This window comes from Narcine bancroftii, chromosome 5 (assembly GCF_036971445.1).
Source record: "Narcine bancroftii isolate sNarBan1 chromosome 5, sNarBan1.hap1, whole genome shotgun sequence".
Taxonomy (NCBI): Eukaryota; Metazoa; Chordata; class Chondrichthyes; order Torpediniformes; family Narcinidae; genus Narcine; species Narcine bancroftii.
Genome location: NC_091473.1, coordinates 105,528,757 through 105,553,945, shown reverse-complemented (window position 1 = coordinate 105,553,945; position 25,189 = coordinate 105,528,757). Strand labels below are relative to the sequence as shown.

The window sequence follows — 25,189 nt, the reverse complement described above, 5'->3', positions numbered from 1 at the left end:
GTGTGATAGACCTGAAAGACGCATTTTGGGCTTGCCCTCTGGATGAGGGTAATGGGGACATGTTTGCCTTTGAATGGGAAAATCCGTATACTGGACGAAAGAACCAGTATCGCTGAACAGTTTTCCCGCAAAGCTTTACAGAGTCCCCTAATCTGTTTGGCCAGGTATTAGAACAAGTGTTGGAAGAAGCTCCAAAAAGATCAGACTGTCAACTAATACAATATGTAGATGATTTATTAATCACACGAAAAGAACAGGAGGCTGTCAAACAATATACGGTGGATATGTTAAACTTTCTGGGAGAAAAGGGGCTGAGAATAGGTGAGGCAAAATTGCAATTTGTGAAGCCAGAGGTAAAATACCTGGGCCATCTAATTAGTCAGGGGTGTCGGCGAATAAGTCCAGAGAGAATACATGGTATTTTGCAGGTCCCACCTCCCAAGGATGCCCGAGAGCTCAGGAAGTTCCTTGGTCTGGTGGGATATTGCCGAATTTGGATAGAAAATTATTCAAGTTTGGTAAAATTTTTGTATGATAAGTTAGCTGGCCTAGATAATTCTCTTGTGGTCTGGACAGAGGAAGAAATGGAGGGATTTAAAAGGATAAAGAGTTGTCTCGCCAAGGTTCCAGTGTTGGCATTACCTGATTTGAATAAACCATTTGACTTATTTACTAATGCAAAGGATGGGGCAGCTACGGGTGTATTGATCCAGGAGCGAATGGGGGTCCGGCAACCAGTGGCGTTTTTGTCCAAAGTATTGGACCCAGTTTGCCGCGGATGGCCGGAGTGTGTCCAGGCTATTGCTGCCACCGCTGTCCTGGTAGAAGAGGGTCGAAAGATTACCTTTGGCGCACCCATGACTGTCCATACCCCGCACACAGTTAGAACTATTCTGTTACAGCGTGCGGGTAGATGGTTGACTGATTCGAGAATTCTAAAATATGAGGCAATTTTGATGGACCGAGATGACTTGACGCTGGTTACTAATCGGGACCAGAACCCAGCTGCATTCTTAGTATCTCCGTCAAGTGAGACGGCCTATGATCAGCTGGAACATGAGTGCTTGGAAATAATAGATTTGCAGACTAAGATCAGGAGCGATCTAGGGGATGAGCCTCTATGTGAGGGAGAGAGATGGTTTATAGATGGTTCTTCTCGTTGTATAGAAGGAACTCGTTACAGTGGATATGGCGTAGTGGATGGAAAAGATGGTTCTGTTATCGAAGCTGGTCGCCTCCCCGGTCTCTGGTCGGCTCAGACATGTGAATTATATGCACTGTGTCGAACCCTCCAGGGGCTACAGGGGAAAGTAGGAACAATTTACACAGATTCTAAATATGCTTTGGGAGTTGTACATACCTTTGGAAAAATTTGGAAGGAACGGGGGTTAATTACAGGAAAGGGCCAAAAATTGGTCCATGAAAATTTAATAATCAAATGTTTGGATGCTTCAATGCTGCCTAAGGAGGTGGCCGTGGTCCATGTACGGGGACATCAGATAGGCCGAGGTAATGGACAGGCAGATGAGGTCGCAAAGGAAGCATCCATGGAAGAGACTATACAAATGTACGTGTTGTTACCTCTATCCCAGGAGTTACAGAAAAATCCTATTTTTACTGAGGCAGAGCAGAGGCAGATGGAGACACAGGGGATGTATAAGACCCGAGATGGACTGTGGTGGACAACAGGCGGGTTACAAGTATTAAATCCGGCAGTAGCAAGACAGGTTATAACCGGACTCCATCTGCAATCGCACTGGGGAACACAGGCATTGGTTGATGCCTTTCGTAGCCGGTACTATTGCTTTGGTATTTATACCCTCGCTAAGCAAAGTGTTCAGGGGTGTCCCCTATGTCAACGAGTAAATAAAGCCTCCATGCGTAAGTCCATGAGTGGCGGTCGTGGCCTGACTGTGCGCCCCTTTCAGCGCATGCAGGTTGATTTCACTGAATTACCCAGGTCCTGTAATTATAAGTAGCTGTTAGTAATGATGGACCACTTTACCCGTTGGGTTGAGGCTTTTCCTACTTCAGATGACCGAGCCGGAACAGTGGTTCGATTAATTCTAGAGCAGATAATTCTGCGATACGGAATTATCGAGACCATTGACTCAGATAGAGGATCGCACTTTACGTCCCGTGTGCTGCAGGAGGTCTGTAGATTTTTGGGCGTAGATTGGCAATTACATACCCCATGGCACCCTCAGAGTTCAGGACGAGTAGAATGTATGAATCAGACGCTTAAACTTCAGCTCACCCGCCTGTGTGCTGAGACAGGTCTCTCCTGGTTTAAATGTTTACCCCTGGCTTTGATTCGTATTCGTACCGCTCCCCGTCGTGATATTGCCATCTCCCCGTATGAAATGATGTTCAGCCTTCCTTATCTGGGCTCCCATACAGACCTCTCAATACCGGAGGCAAATGACCAATTTATATCTAAGTATCTGCAGGAACTTTCCACCACGTTGGCTGATCTGAGAAGAAGGGGGATTCTAGTGCAGATGCCGCCTTTGGAATTCCCCATACATACCATTCAACCCGGTGACTGGGTATTGATAAAGAGTTGGAAAGATGTTAGGTTGACGCCAACCTGGGATGGTCCTTTTTGTGTCCTTCTTGTTACAGACACTGCAGTTTGCACTCGAGAAAAGGGTTGGACGCATGTTCAGCGAGTAAAGAGGTATCGTTTGCCCCCCGAGACTCACGAGGACCCACGGGACTCCGGGTAGTGGTCCGAGTTACACCCCGATAGACTTAAATTGACTTTGCGAAAGAAGGATCCAAGAAAATGTTAAAAATGTGTCTTTTACTCTCTATTGTGGGGATGGGTTGTTTCATTGCTGCTGATAAACTAATCGATGTTACAAGCTGTGTGAAAAATATTTGTAAGAGGACTACCTTACCCCTCTGTTCCCAGCTGGGTTGTGAAAAGTCCTACTGGATACGGGGCAGCACTGAGGGAGGTGAGAAGGGAGGTGGAATGAGACAGGAGAGGATCTTTGAGGCTTGGTCGAATGTGCCAGTCCAATGCGTAGCAAATGTTACCTTTAAGATTTGCTTCTTCGGGGGCAGGACGTTATTGGCTCTTTGGTGTCGTGGGGGCGGTGGGTTTCGTGGCTGTCCACCCCGGGGCTGGATATGTATGTCTCCTGGCTTCGGCAATCCAGGGGACCCCTTAATTCGAACGGCAACGTACCTGTGGGGTCCGTAACCATTGGATTTGTATGGACCAACCTGGGATGGAACTTGGCTATGGAGAGGTGAGCCATTAGATGATCGTACACTTCTTGCCTCCAATCTTTCCACTAGCACTTCTGGTCGATCCCGTGAGTCTTAGAAGTTGGAAAATCATCCACAAGGCTTTGAGTGCTTGGTAAAAGAACACGGCAGGTACCCAAAGGGTAATTTGGCTTGCCAGCGCTGGAAAAATATTACTAGTGGAAATTGGGTTCCAACCCCGCCTACTGGTTTCCTGTCCCTTTCTAATCGATCAGATGTTCCCTGTTTACCCCCGGTTCCCATTAATGACACATCTGACCTTTCCGACGTTGAGTTTTGGAATTGCACTGGTTTCAACGCTTATCAGGCCATTCCTGCACTGATCCTTCTGGGAAGATTCTAGTCCTTCCGGCTATGCACCTGACGGCTTATATTGGATTTGTACCTTGAACCCGACTGGAGTGGGACTTGTTGTATTGGCATGATTCAACCACATTTTCATCTTCTTCCTCCAGATTCCGATGAACATATTTCCACTCGATTACATTCCCCCATACAATGCCGTTCGGTTGAGATCGGCAAATGGGGGGATGACTGGCCCCCTGAATGCATAATTTTATACTATGGACCAGCTACATGGGCACAGGATGGTTCATGGGGGTACCGAACTCCAATCTACATGCTTAATCGTTTAATCCATTTGCAGGCTGTCCTAGAAATAATTACTAACCAGACAGCTACTGCCTTAGATTTGTTGGCAGAGGAACAACAGCAAATCCAGGCTACCATTTATCAGAACCACCTAGCCCTGGACTATTTATTGGCTGCAGAAGGTGGTGTGTGTGTCAAGCTGAATCTCTCCAATTGCTACCTTAAAATTGATAATAATGGACAAGCTGTTAAAGATATCTCTTCAGGTATTCGGAAACTCTCCCATGTGCCTGTGCAAACATGGCACCCCACCATTGGCTCATGGTTGTCTAAATGGTTTTGTGCCTCCTGGTCATGGATACATCCAGCACTTATTTTCATTGCCTTTATACTTCTTGCCTTAATACTGATCCCTTGCATCCTTCCTTGCCTCCAGTGTTTGCTTAGATGAGCCATTCGACAAATCAGTCCCATTATGGTTCTGCAACAACAGGATTATGCTGAGGCACCTGAGAACCTTCTGAAACAATGGGAAAAAGAAACCTATATTATTTAGACAGGTTTGAAAGCGTAGCTCTTTTTAAGGGGTGGATTGTAGGAGTTTAGAAACAGTTATTATTTTAATTGTAGGAGTTTAGAAACAGTTATTATTTTAATGGTAGGAGTTCTGAAACAGTTATAGAAGGTAGAAAGTAAAAGCAAGGAAAAAGCTAAAATGTTCTTTGTGTAAAATGGCGCATGAAAAAGCTGAACAGAGTAAACAAGATAACAGAGGAATTTAAGCAGACATAGAAATATGCACGTACACACAAAGAGCTTGTTTAATAGGGGGTGGGGAAAGGAGGTGTGAGCATGGGATAATAGAAAGTCGGAGTCAGTCAAGAGTCAGACGAATAGGGAAAAGTGCCAAACCAATCCAAGAAGGACAAATGTAAGACAAATGTAAGGGGAGGTGAAGTAAAAATTGTATAAAAACAAAGAGGCTTCCCACCCTCGGGGTACTTTCCCGAGGTAAGGGGAGAGTACCCAACCTTGCAATGTTGTAAATACAAATAAATATTCTTTGTTCTCAACTTTTGTCTCAAGCATATTTTGTGAACGTGAAGGCACTTCTCACATACTGGTACTTTTTTTACATGCTGTTTGGTCTTGTGTTCATGTACAACCATTTTGGGAAGAAATTAGGTTAATTTTGGAAAATATATAATATTTTTTATATAACTTTATTTATTCTTTCATCAGTTATTACATACAATAAGAAAAATACATATTATGAACAATAAAAAATGTTTATAAATAAAAAAAGAGAAAAAAGAAAATAAAAGAAACCCCCCCTCCCCCCCTCTCAGCCAGCTCTCTTTAGGAGAGCCAAAGAAAGAAAAAAGAAAACCAAAATATATTTACTAAATTCTAATCAAGATAAATCTAAATGTAAATATTCTAAATATAAAGACCACTTATTAAGAAAAAAAGAATAATTATCATCTAAAACATATGTAATTTTTTCCATTACCAAACAAGTTTTCATCTAATTCTTTCTTTTCTTTGGCTTGGCTTCGCGGATGAAAATTTATGAAGGGGTATGTCCACGTCTGCTGCAGGCTCGTTGGTGACTGACAAGTCCGATGCAAAAATTGGTTGGTTGGGGTTGGGTGTTGGGTTTTTCCTCCTTTGTCTTTTGTCAGTGAGGTGGGCTCTGCAATCTTCTTCAATGGAGGTTGCTGCCCGCCGAACTGTGAGGCGCCAAGATGCACGGTTGGAGGCAATATCAGCCCACTGGCAGTGGTCAATGTGGCAGGCACCAAGAGATTTCTTTAAGCAATCCTTGTACCTCTTCTTTGGTGTACCTCTGTCTCGGTGGCCAGTGGAGAGCTCACCATATAACACAATCTTGGGAAGGCGATGGTCCTCCATTCTGGAGACGTGACCTACCCAGAGCAGTTGGGTCTTCAGCAGCATGGATTCGATGCTTGCGGACTCATCTCATTATGCCATCTATTAATATCAAGCATATTAGCATTTTTCCATGTACTTGCTATACATTTTTTCACTACAGATAAAGCTAAATATACAAAAGCAATCTGAAATCTATTTAATCCCAAATCTTTCAAAGGCTTCAACTTACCCAACAAAAATATTGTCAGATCTAAAAGTCTTTCAATCTTATACAAATGTTCCAAAAACAATTTAATTCCTTTCCAAAAAGATTGTATATGTACACATAACCAAACAGCATGAAAAAAAGTTCCAACCAAATTACCGCACCTAAAACAAGAATCTGATTCACTAAAACCATATATATTTTTTTAACTTTTCAGATGTTAAATACAATTGATTAAAAAAATTGTAATTAACCAAATGCGTAATGAACATTTATCGATCTAGTAACACTATCATGACAAATGTCTAACCAGTCATCCTCAGAAAAAGTAAAGTTAATATCCTTTTCCATTTAATCTTTAATCTATTCCATCCCTTTCTTCCATACTTCCCTGTAATATTTGGTACATCAATGATATGTATCCCTTCTTTGGTGCAGTCACAAGAAAAAATTCAAATTTAGTCAAATCAGGTAAAATCATGTTTCTACCAAATATCTGTTTTACTAGAGATCGAAGTTGATAATAAATAAAGAATTCTCATTAATACCAAAATCTTCCCTCATTTGATTAAAAGATAAAAATTGACCTTCTTTAAAACAATCCCCCAAGTTTTTTATATCTTTAGATTTCCAATGTAATAGCATTGATTATACATTGAAAAAGAAATAAGTTGGTTATTATATAATGGTGTTAAAGTCAGTAATTTACCCTTAGAACCTATCATTCTATTTTTCCTCATCCATAACTTCATTAAATGTTTTAATATAGGCACATTATATTGTTGTAATAAATTTAAATTCCACTGAAACAAAAATTGATGTGTTTCAAATTCAGAAATATTTGCCATCTCAATTTTAGCCCAACTAGGTGGTTGTTCCAAGTCCATTAATAAACTAAAAAATTTAAATTGAGCTGCCTCATAATAATTTTGAAAATGTGGTAAGCATAATCCCCCTAATGCATATTTCCAGGTTAGCTTATTCAAAGCTACTCTTGGAAATTTACCCTTCCATAAAAATTCCCTAACCATTTTATTTAAATCTCAAAAAATTTCTTATTAAGTAAGCATGGAATTGATTGAAACAAATATTGTATACGTGGAAAAATATTCATTTTAATTGTATTTACTCTTCCAATTAAATTTATAGAAGATCCTTCCACTTAATCAAATCAGCTTTAATCTTTTTCATTAATGGTACATAATTTAATTTATATAAAGATTGATAATCAACATCCACATTTATACCTAAATATTTAATTCGATCAGTCCACTTCAAATTAATAATATTCTTATAAACTGAATAATCTCCTTCACCTATCGGTAAAATTTCACTTTTTTTCCCCAATTAACTTTATATCCAGACAAAGATCCATATTGTATTAAACATTCCTTCAAATGTAAAAGTGACTTAGCTGGGTTTGTTAAATACACCAGTACATCATAGATTAATTTTATACTCCTCATCTAAAACTCTCATACCTTGTATCTGTATATTTTGTCATATCAACTGTGCTAAAGGTTCAATTACTAATGCAAACAAAGCTGGAGACAAAGGGCAACCTTGTCGAGTTGAACGAGTTAATCTAAAAGGTTGTGAGATCTGACCATTTGTCAATACCCTGGTTATTGGTTTATTGTATAAAGCTTTAATCCAACCAATAAAAGAGGGACCAAATTTAAATTTCTCTAAAACTAAATAAAAAGTTCCACTCAACTCTATCAAAAGCCTTTTCTCCATCAAGATACATCACCGTCGGATGGTCGGAGCACTGTCAATGTTTATTAATCAAACTAATTACTCGAAGAATATTATCTGAAGCATACCTATTCTTTATAAAACCTGTTTGATCAACATGGATCAACTTAGGTAAAAATTTAGTCAATCGATTCGCTAATACTTTAGCTATCATTTTACAGTCTACATTCAACAAAGAAATTGGTCTATAATAAGACACCTTTAACGGGTCTCTATCCTTCTTAGGAATTACAGTAATTAAGGCACTAGAGCATGATTCAGCTAAATCATAATGTTCCTTAATCTGTCATAACACATCTCCAAACACTATAGATAAATCATCATAAGATACCCTATAAAATTCAACCAAAAACCCATAATCACCAGGTGATTTTCCACTCACCATTTCCAACAGAGCCGATTTAATTTCCAAATCAGTAAAAGGAGCCTCCAGCTCCAATATGTCTTCTTCTCCTAGTACTGGTAATTTCAACACCGTTAAAAAAGAGTCATTCGAACCGTTCTCCTGTTTTTCCTCAGAAGTATATAATTTCTTATAAAATGAATAAAACTCATCATTAATCTCATGAGGTTTGTAAGTAATAGTCAAATTCTGTCTAACTGCATTAATAACCCTTGATACCTGTTCTTTCTTTAACTGCCATGCAAGTACCTTATGTGATTTCTCACCCCATTCATAATACCGCTGTTTAGATCTATTAATCAAACATTCAAATTGATAAGATTGCAACATATTTTATTTCATTTTCAATCAAGACAACTCTATCTTCTGATTTTCTGTCGCATCTCTCTGAAATTCCTTTTCTAATTGATCAATCAGTTTTCTAATTCAACACTCTCGGTCAAATAGTTCTTTTTAACCTTAGAAGCATAAGTAATTATTTGACCTCTCAAATAAGCTTTCATAACATCCCACAATATAAATTTACTCTGAACAGAATTAACATTTTCTTCCAAAAAAGATTAATTTGTTTCTTAACAAATTCAATAAATTCCACTTTTTAATAACAACATCGTATTAAATTTACAATGATAAGCTACAGAACTCTCATAAGTAAAATACAACAAAGAATGATTGAAATTACCCTACTTTTATATTCTGCTTGCAATAATTTCCCCTGTAAATGTGCCAATACTAAAAAAAAATCAGTTCTAGAAAAAGATTCATGTCTAAATGAATAAAAAGAAAAATCCTTCTCTGTTGGGTGGGTTAAGACGTCGCAGATGTCTACTAAATTAAAATCTTTCATCAAAGCTCGAATTTGAATTGCCATTTTAGATTTTTTAACAGTTTTTTGGAAATTTATCTAGTAAAGGTTCCAAAACACAATTAAAATCTCCTCCAACCAAAACATTTTCATTAGCTTGTCCCAAAAGCAGAAATGCATCTGAAATAAATACTTAATCATCCACATTCGGTGCATAAATATTAAGTAAAGTCCAAAATTCATTAAAAATCTTACAATTCAACTTAAGAATACGTCCTGCATTCATTTCCATTGATTGTAATTCAAAAGATAAGTTTTTATCTATCAAAATTGCTACTCCCTTAGCTTTAGAATTAAATGAAAAAAAAATGTCCAACCCAATCCCTCCTCAATTTTACACTTTCTTTTTCATTAAAATGTGTCTTCTGTAAAAAAGCAATATCAATCTTCATCTTTTTAATGCAAGCCAAAACTCACTTACACTTGATTTTGTTATTTAATCCTTGAACATTAAAGGTGGCAAATTTCAAATTCAACATATCTAATACAATTACTAAATACCAAAAATAGTCACAAAATTAATAATAACAAAGAAAAATGTTCTCAAATAAAATATATAAGCCCTCCAAATAGAAATAGTATTCGTTAATAAAAAAAACAAAAACTACCAAAAGGTAGTAACTCCCAAAAAAACTGGGTGTGGATAACCCACTAGTGACTGATGACTAACAAAGAAGTTAGTGCAATCCCCTCCTCCCCAGCCAGCCAGTCAGAAATATTAACATATTTCAAAAAAATTTCAAAAATAATTCAGCCTTAAGATTCCAGTCCAGATGGTGAACTAATTTCAAGAGTAGATTAATTCTTTCCATTCCGATTCTTCTCATTCCCATCCTTTCCATTTCTACCATTTTGTCCATTTCCAAGTCCATTAGGTTTTCTTTTAGGAGATAACGGTGGATTCTTTCTTTGACATCCGGTAACGAATTAGCAAAAACCATTGCCTCATGCTCACTCTCAAAGAATTGAAACTGATAGTTTCCATAAAACACTTTCAACACAGCAGGATAACGAAAAGCAAATTTGTAACCTTTTCCCATAAAACATCTTTAACTGAATTAAATTCACGTCGGCGTCTGATGACATCTTGACTCAAATCAGGATAGAAGAAAACTCTACTATTCTGAATTATCATTGGAGCTTGTCTTTGTCTTGCATTTTGAACTGCAAGTCGAAGGGTTGTTTCTCTGTCCAAACAATTCAAACAACGAACTATCACAGTTCTTGGTGGCTGACTGGATAAAGGTGGTCTTCTTTAAGCTCTATGTGCTCTTTCCAATACCAATCCATCAGGAAAGGACTCTTCCCCCAACATTTGGGGAATCCAATTTGTAAAAAGTCTTGACCTTCTATACCTTCTGGCAAACCCACAATTTTCACATTATTTCTTCTGCTTTGATTTTCCAAATAGTCCATTTTTCTTGTTAACTCTTTTTCCCAGGCTCCTAAATCTTTAACTGATTTTTCCACCCTCACTATTGTTTCTGTATTGGATTGTTCCTGTTGTTTACATTCAGAAAAAGAAGCTTCTGCCTTAACCACATTTAAGTCTGAAATAAAATCAGTATTCATTTGAACCATCTGGTTCAATTGACCAGTAATAACATCCAGATAAGAAGCAATACCTTCAAGGATCATATAAACAGGCTGAAGTGCAGTTTGGAATTCAGGATCTGGTTCCAAGATTTGTAACTCACTTTCTTCCAGCTCTTCCATTTCCTGTACAGTGGCAGAATAAGATAAGTCCTCTTCTTGTTGCTCTTCAAAAGGTAGCATTCTGATAGTTTGGCTGCGGGTTTGGACACCCAACGACGACTCCCTGACTTCCTCAGGGGGTCGTCTTTGTCGTCTCCCCACAGACCATTTTTTTATAAAATTACGGAATTCTCTGTAGTTAACAGCGCCACCAAAGCGCATAGTTGCTGCAGGCTGCGTGTCTGCCATCGGGATCTTCTTCCTCCACGCTCCCGTCTCTTCCAATGGGAAAGTTCTTTGTAGCAGGCCTCCAGAGTTGTGCCCAATTTCTCGGGACCGCGCTCCTTCCTCCGCAGAATGGGTCAAACCAGCACCATCTTGAGACTGGTGAGTAACTGTTACCTTAGGTTTTGGCCCCACCGGAGATCGTTGAAGCTTGGGGATCGCTGAAAATTGATCCGAGGCTGTTCCAGGTTGTTTAGGCGCCAATTCTTCTGCACTTTGAAACTGTATTTTCTTTTGTAACTGAGACTTAGTTTTTTTAAAAATTAGTAGCCATAATAGCTCACCAAAGTATCAAACTAAAAATTAAAGTTTTAAAATTAAAAATGGGCATTTAAAAATCTGATGAGAGAGGGCAGGGATTACACGTCTGATCTTTACGCCATCTTGCCACACCCCCAAAAATTATATAATATTACCAGTAGACCCATCTTTTTTTTTGGGGTTACATGGTTCCTTTAAAGGGATTAGGGTTGGATAAGTTTCAAATTGCATTTGTATGTTTAGTACTGTCTGTAGCTCGAAAATGTGTAGCTAGTACATGGAAGGATAATACACTGATTAATATGACGTGATGGCATAATGAATTGAAAGTTTGTATTGTTATGGAAAAAGTTATATACAACCTGCATGATAATTATTCTTTTTTTGTTAATAAGTGGCTACCGTATTTGGAATATATGCATTTAGATGTACTTTGATGTATTATATATTTTTAAAACTTTTTTAGCTCTCCTTAAGAGAGCTGACTGATGGGGTGGGAGTGTGGGAGGGGTATTTTTTCTTCTTTTTTTGTGAGCTTATGTGTTTGTTTTTCTTTTTTATATATAATTATATAAAATTACTTATACTGTATTATATACTGTTTCTGTTAATGATCTTTAAATAAATAAAGTTTTCAAAAAGATACAAAGTTTGAAAACAAATTCATTGTTTTTTTTACATGATAGGAGAGGTCCCAGAGGACTGGACTATGGCTAATGTTGTAGCTTTGTCCAAGAAGGGGGAAAAAAAGAATAATCCAGGAAATTATTGGCCAGTGAGGCATCAGTGGTAGGGAAACTATTGGAAAGTATATTTGGCGTCAGGATTTATGCACATTTGAAATGTCATGGTCAGATTTGAGCTTTGTAAGGGGTAGAAAACATCTTACTAATTTGATTTAGTTTTTTGAGGAAGTGACAAAGATGCTTTATAAGGGTAAGCCATTGGATGTTGAGCTCATGGATATTAGCTATGAATTAGGCTAATTCATAGGGTTCAAATACATGGGATCCATGGTGAGTTGATAGTTTGGATAAAAAATTGGCTGGCAGAGAAAACAGAGGGTAGTGGCTGTTATTTGGCTGGAAGCCTGTGACCAGTGGAGTTCTGCATTGAATATTGTTGGGACTGCTTTGTTTGTGAGTTACAGAAATTACTTGTATAAACAAGTAGGTGGGTGGGTTAGCAAGTTTGCAGGAATTACAAAGATTGGTGGAGTTGTGGTCAGTATAGAGGGTATTCAAAGAATACAGCAAGATATGGATCAATTACAGATATGGACAGAGAAAGGCAGATTAAATTTAATCTGGACAAGCATGAGGTGTTGCACTTTGGGAGGTCAAATATAAATGGAAGATATATTATTAATGGTAGAGCTTTTAAAAGAATTGATGTGGAAAGGATTCTAGAGGTCAGGCCTATAGGTAATTGAAAGTGGCCACAGATGTACATAGGGTGGTACGGAAGTTGTATTGGGTGGGGCATTGAGTATAAAAGTAAGGAGGTCACATTGCAGCTATTTAAAATTTTGGTTAGGCTGTACTTGGAATACTGTGTGCAATTCTGGTCACCCCATTGCAAGAAGGATATGGAGACTTTGGAAGGAGTACAGCAATTAGTTGGATTAGTTATATAAAGAGATGGGATAAATGTTGGGGTTATTTTCTCTAGAATATAGGAGACTGAGGAGTAACCAGATGGAGGTGTATAAAACCATGAGTGGCAATGATAGAGTGAACAGTCTGAACCTTTTCCCTTGGGTAAAAGTGTCACACACTGTAGGACATTGGTTTAAGATGAAGGAATTTAATGAAGATCTGTGGGACAAATATTTAACATGGAGAGAGATGCCTTGAAAGGGAGAGCAGAAGTAGTGGTGGAAGCAGAAACAATTATAGCATTTAAGACTCATGAATAAAAAGGGATCGAGAGATAGCTATCAGGTACAATTACATTTTTAGTTCAGGACATCAAACCAAAAGGATTTGTTCCTTTGCTGTTCTGCTCTCTGTCCTATATTAAACCAGAAAACAAAGTTGTTATTGAGCTTGCCATTCTATTAACTTCTACATTCTGCTGAAATTGGTGCTCAGTGCATGGCCCTTAAACTAGAGATCAGTGAAGAACAGTGCAGCTTTGTTGAAGGCAAGGATACATCAAGCACCACTTATATTCTCAGGAATATTATCGAAAGGTCAATAAAAGTTCAACAAGACATATTTCATTGACAACACAAAAGCCTTTGACGCAGTGAAATTCCAAGTTAACATGAAAATGCTTAAAGATATTAATTTCGATGGAAAAGATCTAAGAATAATCAGGAATGTCTATTGGCAACAAAATGCAGCCATAAGGATAGACTACAAGACTGGTGAATATCAGCCAATAAAGTGAGATGTCAGACAGGGTTGAGTTCTATCACCAGACCTGTTCTCCCTGTACAGTGAAAACATCATAAGAACCATGCAAGACACACATAAATTAAATATAGGAGGACACAATATCAACAACCTCCGCTATACAGATGGTACAGTATAGGTAGCAAACAATGAAATAAATTTACAGAAATTCTTCTTTCTTTGGCTTGGCTTCGCGGACAAAGATTTATGGAGGGGTATGTCCACGTCTGGTGCAGGCTCGTTGGTGACTGACAAGTCCGATGCAGGACAGGCAGGCACGCACGCAACGGTTGCAAGGGAAAATTGGTTGGTTGGGGTTGGGTGTTGGGTTTTTCCTCCTTTGTCTTTTGCCAGTGAGGTGGGCTCTGCAGTCCTCTTCAAAGGAGGTTGCTGCCTGCCGAACTGTGAGGCGCCAAGATGGACGGTTGAGGCATAATCAGCCCATTAGCGGTGGTCAATGTGGCAGGCACCAAGAGATTTCATTAAGCAGTCCTTGTACCTCTTCTTTGGTGCACCTCTGTCTCGGTAGCCAATGGAGAGCTCACTATAGAACATGATCTTGGGAAGGCAATGGTCCTCCATTCTGGAGACATGACCCACCCAGCACAGTTTGATCTTCAGCAGCATGGATTCGATGCTTGCGGACTCTGCCAGCTCGAGTACTTCGATGTTGGTGATGAAGTCACTCCAATGAATGTTGAGGATGGAGCGGAGACAGCGCTGATGGAATCGTACTAGGAGCCGTAGGTGATGCCGGTAGAGGACTCATAATTCGGAGCTGAACAGGAGTGTGGGTATGACAATGGCTCTGTACACGCTGATCTTTGTGTGTTTCTTCAGGTGGTTGTTTTTCCAGACTCTGTGTAGTCTTCCAAAGGCGCTATTTGCCTTGGCGAGTCTGTTGTCTATCTCATTGTCGATCCTTGCATCAGATGAAATGGTGCAGCCGAGGTAGGTAAACTGGTTGACCGTTTTGAGTTCTGTGTGCCTGATGGAGATATGGGGGGGGGGGGGGGGGGGAGCTGGTAGTCATGGTGGGGAGCTGGCTGATGGAGGACCTCAGTTTTCTTCAGGCTGACTTCCAGCCCAAACATTTTGGCAGTTTCCGCAAAACAGGACGTCATGCGCAGGAGAATTGGCTCTGAATGGGCAACTAAAACGGCACCGTCTGCAAAGAGTAGTTCACGGACAAGTTGCTCTTGTGTCTTGGTGTGAGGTAGCAGGTGCCTCAGATTGAAGGAACTGCCATCCGTGCGGTACCGGATGTAAACAGCATCTTCATTGTTGGGGTCCTTCATGGCTTGTTTCAGCATCATACTGAAGAAGATATAAAGAGGGTTGGTGCGAGGACGCAGCCTTGCTTCACGCCGTTGTCAATGAAGAAGGGTTCGGAGAGCTCATTGCTGTATCTGACCCGACCTTGTTGGTTTTCGTGCAGTTGGATAACCATGTTGAGGAACTTGGGGGGGCATCTGAGGTGCTCTAGTATTTGCCAAAGCCCTTTCCTGCTCACGGTGTCAAAGGCTTTGGTGAGGTCAACAAAGGTGATGTAGAGTCCTTTGTTTTGTTCTCTGCACTTTTCTTGGAGCTGACTGAGGGCAAAGACCATGTCAGTAGTTCCTCTGTTTGCGCGAAAGCCACACTGTGATTCTGGGAGGACATTTTCAGCGACCCTAGGTATTAGTCTATTAAGGAGAATCCTTGCGAAGATTTTGCCTGCAATGGAGAGCAGCGTGATTCCCCTGTAGTTTGAGCAGTCTGATTTCTCGCCTTTGTTTTTATACAGGGTGATGATGATGGCATCACGAAGGTCCTGAGGCAGCTTTCCTTGGTCCCAGCAGAGCATGAAAAACTCATGCAGTTTGATATGCAGAGCTATTCTGCCAGCCTTCCAGACCTCTGGGGAGATTCCATCCATACCTGCTGCTTTGCCACTTTTCAGTTGTTCAATTGCCTTATATGTCTCTTCCCGGGTAAGGACCTCATCCAGCTCTGGACTCCAGGGTTGTTGAGGGAGCTGGAGCAGGGCGGATTCTTGGACTGAGCGGTTGGCACTGAAAAGGGATTGGAAGTGTTCTGATCATCGATGGAGGGTGGAGATCTTGTGGCTGAGGAGGACCGCCATCTGAGCTGCGCAGAGGGCTTTGGACTTTGGGTGAGGGGCCGTACACTGCCTTTAGCGTCTTATAAAAACCCCTGAAGTTGCCAATGTCAGTGCTAAGCTGGATTCGTTTGGCGAGGTTAGTCCACCACTCATTTTGGATCTCCCGGAGTTTGCGGTGAAGGTGGCTGCATGCAAGTCGGAAAGCTCGTTTTTTCTCTAGCCAGGAGCGAAAGACTTGGCCTAACTTTAAACAAAAAGAAAACTGAAGTAATTGTAATATCAAAGAAATCTGATGTTCCAAATTGTAGGATTGTATTGGGAAATGAAATCCTGAAACAAGTTCATAACTTCAAGTACCTTGGATCATGGGTAATATCTGATGGCAAATGCAAAATAGACACAAAAGCAAGAATAACAATGGCAAGAACAGCATTAATATAAATGAGAAACATCCTAATGAACAAGAAAATAGCAATTGACATCTACCTTCCTATATTGATGTATGGGTGTGAGTCATGGACCATCACATATGAAGGATAAAGAATCAATGTAGCAGAGATATGTTTTCTCTGAAGAATGCTATACATATATACGGACAGGATAACAAATGAAGAAGTTCTACAAAGAACGAAAATAAAATGTACATTACTTAAAAGAATCAGAGAACAACAATCAAAATTCTTTGGACATATGTGAAGAGATACATTAAAATACTTAGTAAAACTGGAAAGCTGGAAGGAAAAAGAAGCTGAGGCAGACAGAGAATGAAAATGATAGTTGGATTAACATCATGGTTAGAAACAGGAGAAGCAACAACTACAATTCGAGGGTCAGAGACCGTGATGGATGGAGAGACATGATCACCCATGCCAAACGGCAAGGAACTTGAGAAACAACAGCATAGCCTCTACTACATTTATGGAAACCAAATGGGAGGTTAGAACACATGGGATCCAGGGTGAGCAAGCACATTGGATACAAAATTGGTTTGGTGATAGGATGCAGAGGATGGTTTCAGATTTAGATTTAGATTTCAGATTTATTGTCAGATTACATACATGTCATCACATACAACCCTGAGATTCCGTTTTCCTGTGGGCGTGGCAGAATTACCACTAATTGGTAGTGCAAAAAATAAATTGTACGCAGCTTAAACATGTAAACAAACAAAGAACTGTTAACAGATAATGAATGTAAACATACTGACTGTGCAATACAGAGAGAAGAAAAAGAAAATCAATGAAGTGCACAAGAAAGAGTCCTTAAATGAGACTCTGATTGAGTTTGTCATTGAGGAGTCTGATGGTTCAGTGGTAGCAGCTGTTCCTGAACCTGGTGGTGTGAGTCTTATGGCACATAAGAACAGAGTGTGTGCTGGGTGGTGTAGGTCTTTGATGATTGCTGATGCCCTCCGATGGCAGTGTTCCCTGCAAATATACTCAATAGTGGGGAGGGTTTTGTTTGTGATGTCCTGGGCTGTGTCCACTACCTTTTGGAGGGCTTTATGCTCAGAGGTATTGGTGTCCCCATACCAGTCCGTGATTGGAGGTCTGTGACTAGTGGTGTGCCACAGGATCAGTGCTGGGTCCTTTGTTTGTCATATATTAATGATTTTGATGAGATCTTAGGTTTGAAAATGACATCAAAATTGCCAGCATAGTGGACAACAAAGGAAGTTGTCGAAGATTATGACAGGATTTGGATCTACAGGGAAAGTATGACAGATAGAATGTAACTTGAATAAATGCAAAGTAATACATTTTGGGTATTTAAACCAGTGAATGTAAGAACCCTGGGGAGTGTTGAGAAACAGAGAAAACTTGTGGTACAATGCACAAAGTTCCCTGAAAATGGCAACACAGGTAGACATGGTGGTAAGGAAGGCATATGGTGTACTTATTTTTGGATGAAGAAATGAGTATAATTTTTGGTTAAAAAAATCTTCATGTTCCATGCAAACAGTTATAAGGATAGCAGTTGGGTTTGTTGATAATTGGCAGTGGTTATATTTGGGATCGAATATACACTATATTTTAGGTCTCCAATAAGGATTCTCACAATTGCCAACATTGTAATCCATTTTCAGCTGTTTGGCTCTTTTTTAAAAATTTAGTGGTAAGGGTGTAGATATTCAATTTAGGAAATTTGGAGTATATCTGTTGTGGACCAAAAAGAATAGAATAGCTTACTTTCACCATGGCAGTTTAAAATGTCTAAAAATAACTGGTAATAACCATGAGACTTCCAGTGAATCCACTGGATTGTCATTAGCAAAGCAAATAGTCATTCAGAAATAGAAACCGATCATTCTCATGATGTAAATGTAGCTCCAATTCCATCTGCATGATTGTCTTTTGGAGTTATTGAGTCACAGATTTCTACAGCTCAGAAACACACTTCAGCTCAATTTATCCTTGCTGACTAAGTGTGCATTTGGCCCATATCTATTTAAACCTTTACATTTCATTTACCTGTCTTCATATATTTTAAACATTATAATTGTATCTTCCCCTACCATTTCCTCTTCCAGCTTGTTCTACATGGCTACCAACCTCTACATCACACATGTCAAACTCAGGCCCGCGGGCCAAATTTGTCCCGTGATATAATTATATTTGGCCCACAAGATCATATCAAATATGTATTAGAGCTGGCCCACTGGCCGCTGTGCCAGTATAGCATGCACAGCTAATACTATAAATCCCATAATGCTTTGCAAATGCATTGGCGCTGGCTCGTCAGCCCGCTAATCTCCCCCACACCCCCTGTTTACTTTCATTAACATCTGCGACCTGTCACCTAACTCACATGTAATAAACCCCTTACAAAAAATGGCCAAAACAGGACCTTTCAAGACAGGTGGGAGGCAAACTCTGACCCCAGAGTTTGATGAACTTGCATCTAAGAAGAGATACCAAGTATCTGGTTTAGACCTAGGTGCATCAGAGTAAATCACAGTGCAGCAAGCTAAGCTTGGATTAATATTTTCTTTGGTTAACTTTGGACTGTTCATCGTTGAAAGATTGGATTTTCATTGAAGCATGTTGTTATTTTTTTGACTTGTTGGCTTGTGGAAAAAAATACATTTAAAAGGAACTTAAAGGCTATAGAGAAATATTATTTATTGAATATTTTATTTCTCATTTGTTAATGCTTCTTCTGGAAAGAGTTTAACCAAAACTATTATTAAACATTTATTTTAATAAGAAAAAAGAAAGAAGAGAAAACATGCAGATGTTGTTGAAAATTTTCAATAAATATTTAGTTTGGCCCATGACTTAGTCCAAGTTTTTAATTTTGGCCCTCTGTGAATTTGAGTTTGACACCCCTGCTCTACATGAAAAAATGTTCCCCTCATGGCCCTTTCATCACTTTCCCTGTCTCTTTTATATCTATACCTTCTGTTTTAGTACCATGGAACACTACAGAACAAAAACATGCCTTTCAGCCATCTAGTCTCTGCTGAACTATTATTCTACCTATAGTTGGACCATAGCCCTTCACATGCCTCCCATCCATCTACCTATCCAAATATTGCTTAAAATTTCCCATAACTTGGAAAAAATGACTGACTGTTTACCTTAGTTATGTATCTCATGATTTTTATATACCTCTGTAAGCTCACCTCTCAGATTCATGCTCCAGGGGAAAAAATGCCAGCCTTTCCAGCATCTCCTTATAACTCAAGCCCTCCAGTCCCGATAAATTTTTTTGTGAACCTCTTCTGCACCCTTTTCACTTAATGGAATTCTGTTTTTAGCTTAGTGACCAGAACGGCAGCTGATATTCCAAGCATAGTTTTACCAGTATCTTGTATTGTTGTCACATGATGTCACAACTCCTGTCGTCAGTTTCCTGATTTATAATGACAAGTACACTAGATACCACCTTCACCACCCTGTCTACCTGTGTTTCCATTTTCAAGGATCAATATAGATGTACCCCTAAGTCTCTCTGTTTTAACTGCTCTTTGTATATATTAAACAGAAAGATTTAACTTGATTTTGCTGGCAGTATTCCCGTTCTTTACTGTAACTAAGCATTTACACGATGACCTACATGTTTGAAGCTGGATTGCAGATATAGATTAATTTCATGTTTATAGAATGTGTTAGGTCAGCATTGTTTTTATTATCTAGCAAATACTTCATAAATATTTCTTGGAGGAATATTTTCCACATCCATAAACAAGGGGTAAAATTGGTAATACCTGCTAGCTAAGCAGCAAAATTATTGCATTTAATTTTAATTTTTGCAATGTCATTAAATTAACAATAACAACTTCATTCTTTAGATCAAGAATGCAAACAATGGAATATAAATAACAAAAAAGGTAGTTTGAAATCCAGTTGGAGGATTTTTCCTAAAGACTTTTACAAGGGCTGTATTTTTTTTCAAATGTTAAGATCCAAGTTTAATTTTATTGTCATGTATAAATATACTGTTCAGGCACATAAAACTTTCTCTGGTTAATAGATTTATGGTATGATGACAATTAAAGATTAATAGATACAAAGTACAATTTTGTCTATAAAGCATATTGTTTACTGAAGAGAACTATGGTGGTACACCACCAGCCTACTGCAGGGGGCAACCTCTGTACCTGCAGGAGTGTAAGGGGACTGGACAACACCTGGCCGGCTGTCAATCAGTCGGCCTGAATGGATCAAGCCCCACCCGGTCGGGTGTTAATCACCCTCCGGGATATAAACCTGTGCTGGTCTCCCGAAGCCTCACACTGAGTTGCTGCAGCCACAGCCAGCCTGGCTCTGTGGAGGTTTTTGTGAATTAAAGCCTGTTGTTCAGTTTTTACCTTGCGTGTGTCTGATTCTGTCTAACAGCGCACCACAAGGACAATGAGATATTAAGGTAAATTTTATTCTCCGGCTTCGGAGAATCCTCGAACCATTAGAAATTTATCTTCCAACTTTACTCAGTGAAACAGTCAGCAGTATTTGCTTCTAAACTACGATATCACATGGGAAGAGGTTGGAGAAGGAAGAAATTGGCTTTGTGAAGGGGATGGGGGTGGGGAGTGGGTCTCTGACTCCTGCTTCACTGGCTTAAAAGGGATTTTTTCATTTTTAAATAAAATGAGAAAGGCCAGAATAAAAGTACCAAAATGGAGGAGGACTTATTTCAACTGTGAGGCAAAAATATATTGCAGCAATGCACAGCCTTTTATGGAGCAGGCAACTGGATAATCTAAGCACACAGTCCTGCAGAGATTTTTTTTAAAAATGGCTCTTCTTTGGAAACTGAAGTAGAAAACATAATTTGGTTGAAATTAACTTTTATCTGGTAGGAGAATGGAGTTGAAAGGATAATAAATCAGTCATGGCGAGACAGACTCAATAGACTGAATGGCTTAATTCCATTCCTATATCTTCTGGTCTTAATGTATTTGATCAGCATTTTTAAATGGTTATAAATACCTAATTTTGACTTTTTATGCACTATTTTTATTTATTGTTGTAAGGTGCTTTATATAAACGGCACTGTGATGCTGCAAAATTTGGTAGCTTGTTCATGTCAATAAATTCTGATCCTGAATGCTTTATATTTCATATATTACTCCTTTTCATCATTTATCTCATGGCACATTATATTTATTGATGTGGTTTTCCATATCTGGAGTATCATATATTGTCTTGGTCTTCTTTTCTAAAAAGAATATGCTTGCTCTGAAGAGAGAGTAGAAATATTTTACTCAATTGATTCGTGAAATGAGAGTCTTAAAGTACTGTATTAGGATTTATTGAGTAGAATAGGCATAGCGTATATACTGTAAAGTTTATAAGACCGAGAGGATATCACATTGAAGCATGTCAAATTTTGGGAGGTCGTGATGGACTTCATGCTGGGAATGTTCCAGTATCAGCAAATATCATTTCAAGAGACATAATAATTTTAGATAAAGTGATAAAATAATATCTACTTTCAAAGGGCTATTGATGAGCAGTTGATGGGTATATTCAAGACTAAGATTGGTAGTCTTTTTAACAATAAGGAAATCAAAGGATATAAAGAAATGGAAGGAAAGTGTAACTGAGGTAGATCATGATTATTATGAATGGTGGAATAACCTTGCTCCTGAATTGCCTACTACCCTGTTTATATGTTATGTTCTTGTGTCAGAAACAGTTTTTTTCAAAAGTACAAAGCATGTACTACATAAAAGGGAATCTAGCTTAAAAGTTCAAAATAAGCTGTGAATGTGTGAAAGAGAAGTTTTCAATGTGATGCCACTAACAGATGTTTGTACTTCTTCCAACTTAACTTACTACCTTAAGAGATCACAATGTGGTGATTTGTACTTGAGGGAAAACCAAACATAAATTGGGTGACTGCCTTGCAGAACACATCTGTTAAGTCCACATGGGTAATCATAAATCTGCAGTTATCTGACGTCATAATTCTCTGTTCTGCCCCCAATCTGACCTCTGTTTTTGACCTCTCACTATTTAAATGAAGCATGCCATAAATTAGAGGAATAATGTTTTATCTTTTGACTTGGCACATTTCAATTTACACTACTCAACAATGAAATTAGCATTTTAATTTTGCCAGATATTACAGTCTTTAATCTTGCATTTCTAGCTCTGAGTTAATCTGTCTTCTGTTACTGTATTTCAAATGTCATTTGATACAAACAATCTTTCCTGGTATTCACCTTCCTTTTCGATTTCCCCCCCCCCCCCCCCACTTCATTTCACTTGAAGCTTGTTTCTTTTCTGATCTGATGAAAAGTCATGGATCAGAAACATTAACTCTGTTTCTCTTTCCACAGGTACTCTCCAATCTGCTGACACTTCCAGCATTTTCGATTTTTGTTTCAGACTTCCAGCTTCTGCAATTTTTTTTCTTCAATCACATTTAAACTACTGTGCCTGAAACACTTGTGGAGGTGAAGATTACTGTCACCATAAACGTTATAGCTTCCAAATCATTCCAGGCAGAAAAGACAGTTAGCATAGCAATTAGTGCAAAACTATTATAGCATCAGTGTCGTGGGTTGGTCTTTAAGGAGTTTGTATGTATTTCTCCATGTAAGGTTTCTCCAGGTGCTCCAGTTTGCTCTCACATTCCAAAGACGTACGGGAGATAGTAGGTTAATTGGTCATATGAGTGTATTCGGGTGCATGGGCTTGTGGACCGAAGGGCCTGTTCCGTGTTGCATCTCTGAAGTAAGGAAAAGAGTGGGGAATTCATCTTCCCCATGAGTAGAAACAGCCTAGATGGTAAACGACATAAAGTTTCATTGGAGTTTTTAGTTCAATAATAAATACATTTGAATGTTCAGTTGTTAATTTTGTTTAATTCTTTTGTTTCAACAATTATTATTTGCCAGGTAAAGACTTCCTTCAAAAAATGTCTATTACTACTGCTGCGCAGATCATCGGACAAACTATGTTATGTCATTTGTATTTTGCTTTGATCAGGATAATGAGGTGTACCAATTTGCTTATTGCTATCCTTACACTTGTACTCGCCTGCAACATTACTTGGACAATCTGGAAAGAAGGAATATGGATTACTTCAAAAGGGACTTGCTTGGTCTAAGTGTGGTAAGTATATTATAACTGTAAACTATTTTCTGTAAAAGCATCAAAACCCAAAAATAGCATGATAGATTAAAAAAAAATGTTCAGATTGGTGGCTCCCTTTAAGTTCAGCAGTTCAAGATCAAGTTCAATTTTATGTTTTTTATCATCCAATTGTACAAATATAACCCAATAAAACAGTGTTCTCCGATCTTCGGTACAAAACATGCAAACACACAATCAGACATAACACACATACAGACAAATGATACATATGCACAGATAATATGTATATTGTGTATACATATATAAAAATTAATAAATATTGTTTAATAAATAGTAGAATCTCAGAGGGTTATTATGAACAGTTCATTCAGCAATCTCAATGCCTGTGGGAAGAAACTGTTTCTCAGCCTGATGGTTTTGGCTCTGATGTTCCTTTATCTTTTTTCCTGGTGCACATAGCTAAAAGATGCTGGATGTGGGATTGAATGGCCACCTATATTCAATGATCTCAGTAGATCACGTTGATAGTGATCCTTCCTCTCTGCCACTCTTAGGGTTCTGTAGATTGACTTCTGATGCATTCCTGGACAGCAACCATACTACACTGTGATGCAGCTTACCAGGATGCACTAGATAGATCTTATGTTGGAAGTTGACAGGATGATAGCTGGTAGACTTGACTGCCTCAGTCTTATCAGGAAGTGCAGTTGTGGTTATGTCTTCCTGACAAATGAGGGGATGATGTGTGTCCAGGATAGGTCACTTCTAAAATGGACTCTGAGAAACTTGGTGCACTTTTCTGTCTCCTCTACCGAGTTGATAATGTGTAGTGAAGGGTGGTTGCTCCTGGTCCTCTTGAAGTGCACGATAATCTCCTTTGTCTTCTTCACATTGAGACTCAGGTTGTTACTCTTGCACCATATCACAGGACATTCCACCTCTTCTCTGCAGTGCAACTCATCGAAGTTGTTGATGAGGCCAACTACTGTTGTGTCATCAGCAAACTTGATGACTGTTGGAGGTGGCATTGCAGTCATAGTCAGTAGCGTGAACCAGAGCTGGGGTGAGTCCACAGTCCTGAGAATCTCCAGTACTCAATGTAATGGTGCTCAATGTTCTGATGCCAACCCAGACAGACCTGTGGTCTTTCTGTTAGGAATTCCAGAATCCAGTTACAGAGAAGGGTGTTGAGCACCAGCGAGGATAGTTTCTCCACTAATCTCTGTGGAGTGATCATAATAAATGCTGGCATATGAGGCATTGTTCTCCAAATCAGTCAGGATGGAGTGAAGGAACAATGCTATAGCATCACAAGACTATACTAATGAATAGTGAACATCATTGAGGCCTATTACTGTCACCTTCTTTGATACCAGGGTGATGGTGGCGGTCTTGAAACTGCGGGAAAGATGGACTGCTGCAGTGACATATTCAAAAGGATTTTAAGGACCTCTATCAGTTGGTCTGTGCAGTTTTTCAGTACTTAACTAGGTATGTTGTCTGGTCCCACTGCCTGTATGGGTTTTCCTTGGATTGGGTTCTCTTCACCTTGGTCTGTTCACCAACCAGACATGGAACTATTTTAATTGTCAGCATGTTCTTTTCATCGAACTGTGCAAAAAAAATGTTCAGTATGTCTGTCCGGAAGGGAGGCTTTGTAGTCTTTAACTCGCAAGTTTGCCTTGTTTTCTGTTATGGCTTTGATCCCTTGCATGTAACAATTCAAAAGGTAATAGGCAATCGAGGTCAGGTTACCCAAATATCACTATAAAAGTGAGGGATTGTGTAATGGAACAGTCAATGAGGAGGAGATCATTGTCAGAGTGGGCTGAGGATAGTAAGGAACAAAACTGGTCTCCTTGAAGATCAGAGTAGTCAGCTTTGTATGGAGCCAAAGG

The 25,189-nt window shown here is 39.0% G+C and overlaps 1 protein-coding gene across 7 annotated transcripts in view; it reads left to right on the top strand.

Moving 5' to 3' along the window:
* The window catches only part of agbl4 (AGBL carboxypeptidase 4), a 294,365-nt gene that overhangs the window by 109,859 nt on the left and 159,317 nt on the right, over positions 1–25,189 (top strand). For 5 of the 7 annotated variants that reach the window (XR_011357831.1, XR_011357829.1, XR_011357830.1 and 2 more), the window contains one exon: positions 23,184–23,309. Coding sequence is in view for 4 of the 7 variants with exons in the window: in XM_069938586.1 (XP_069794687.1) it covers positions 23,184–23,309 (126 nt within the window). In the remaining 3 variants the exon portion in view is untranslated. Of the gene's footprint in view, positions 1–2,625; positions 4,893–22,531; positions 22,909–23,183; positions 23,310–25,189 lie in introns of those variants that run through there. The other 2 variants (XM_069938589.1, XM_069938590.1) reach the window with 2 other exon arrangements.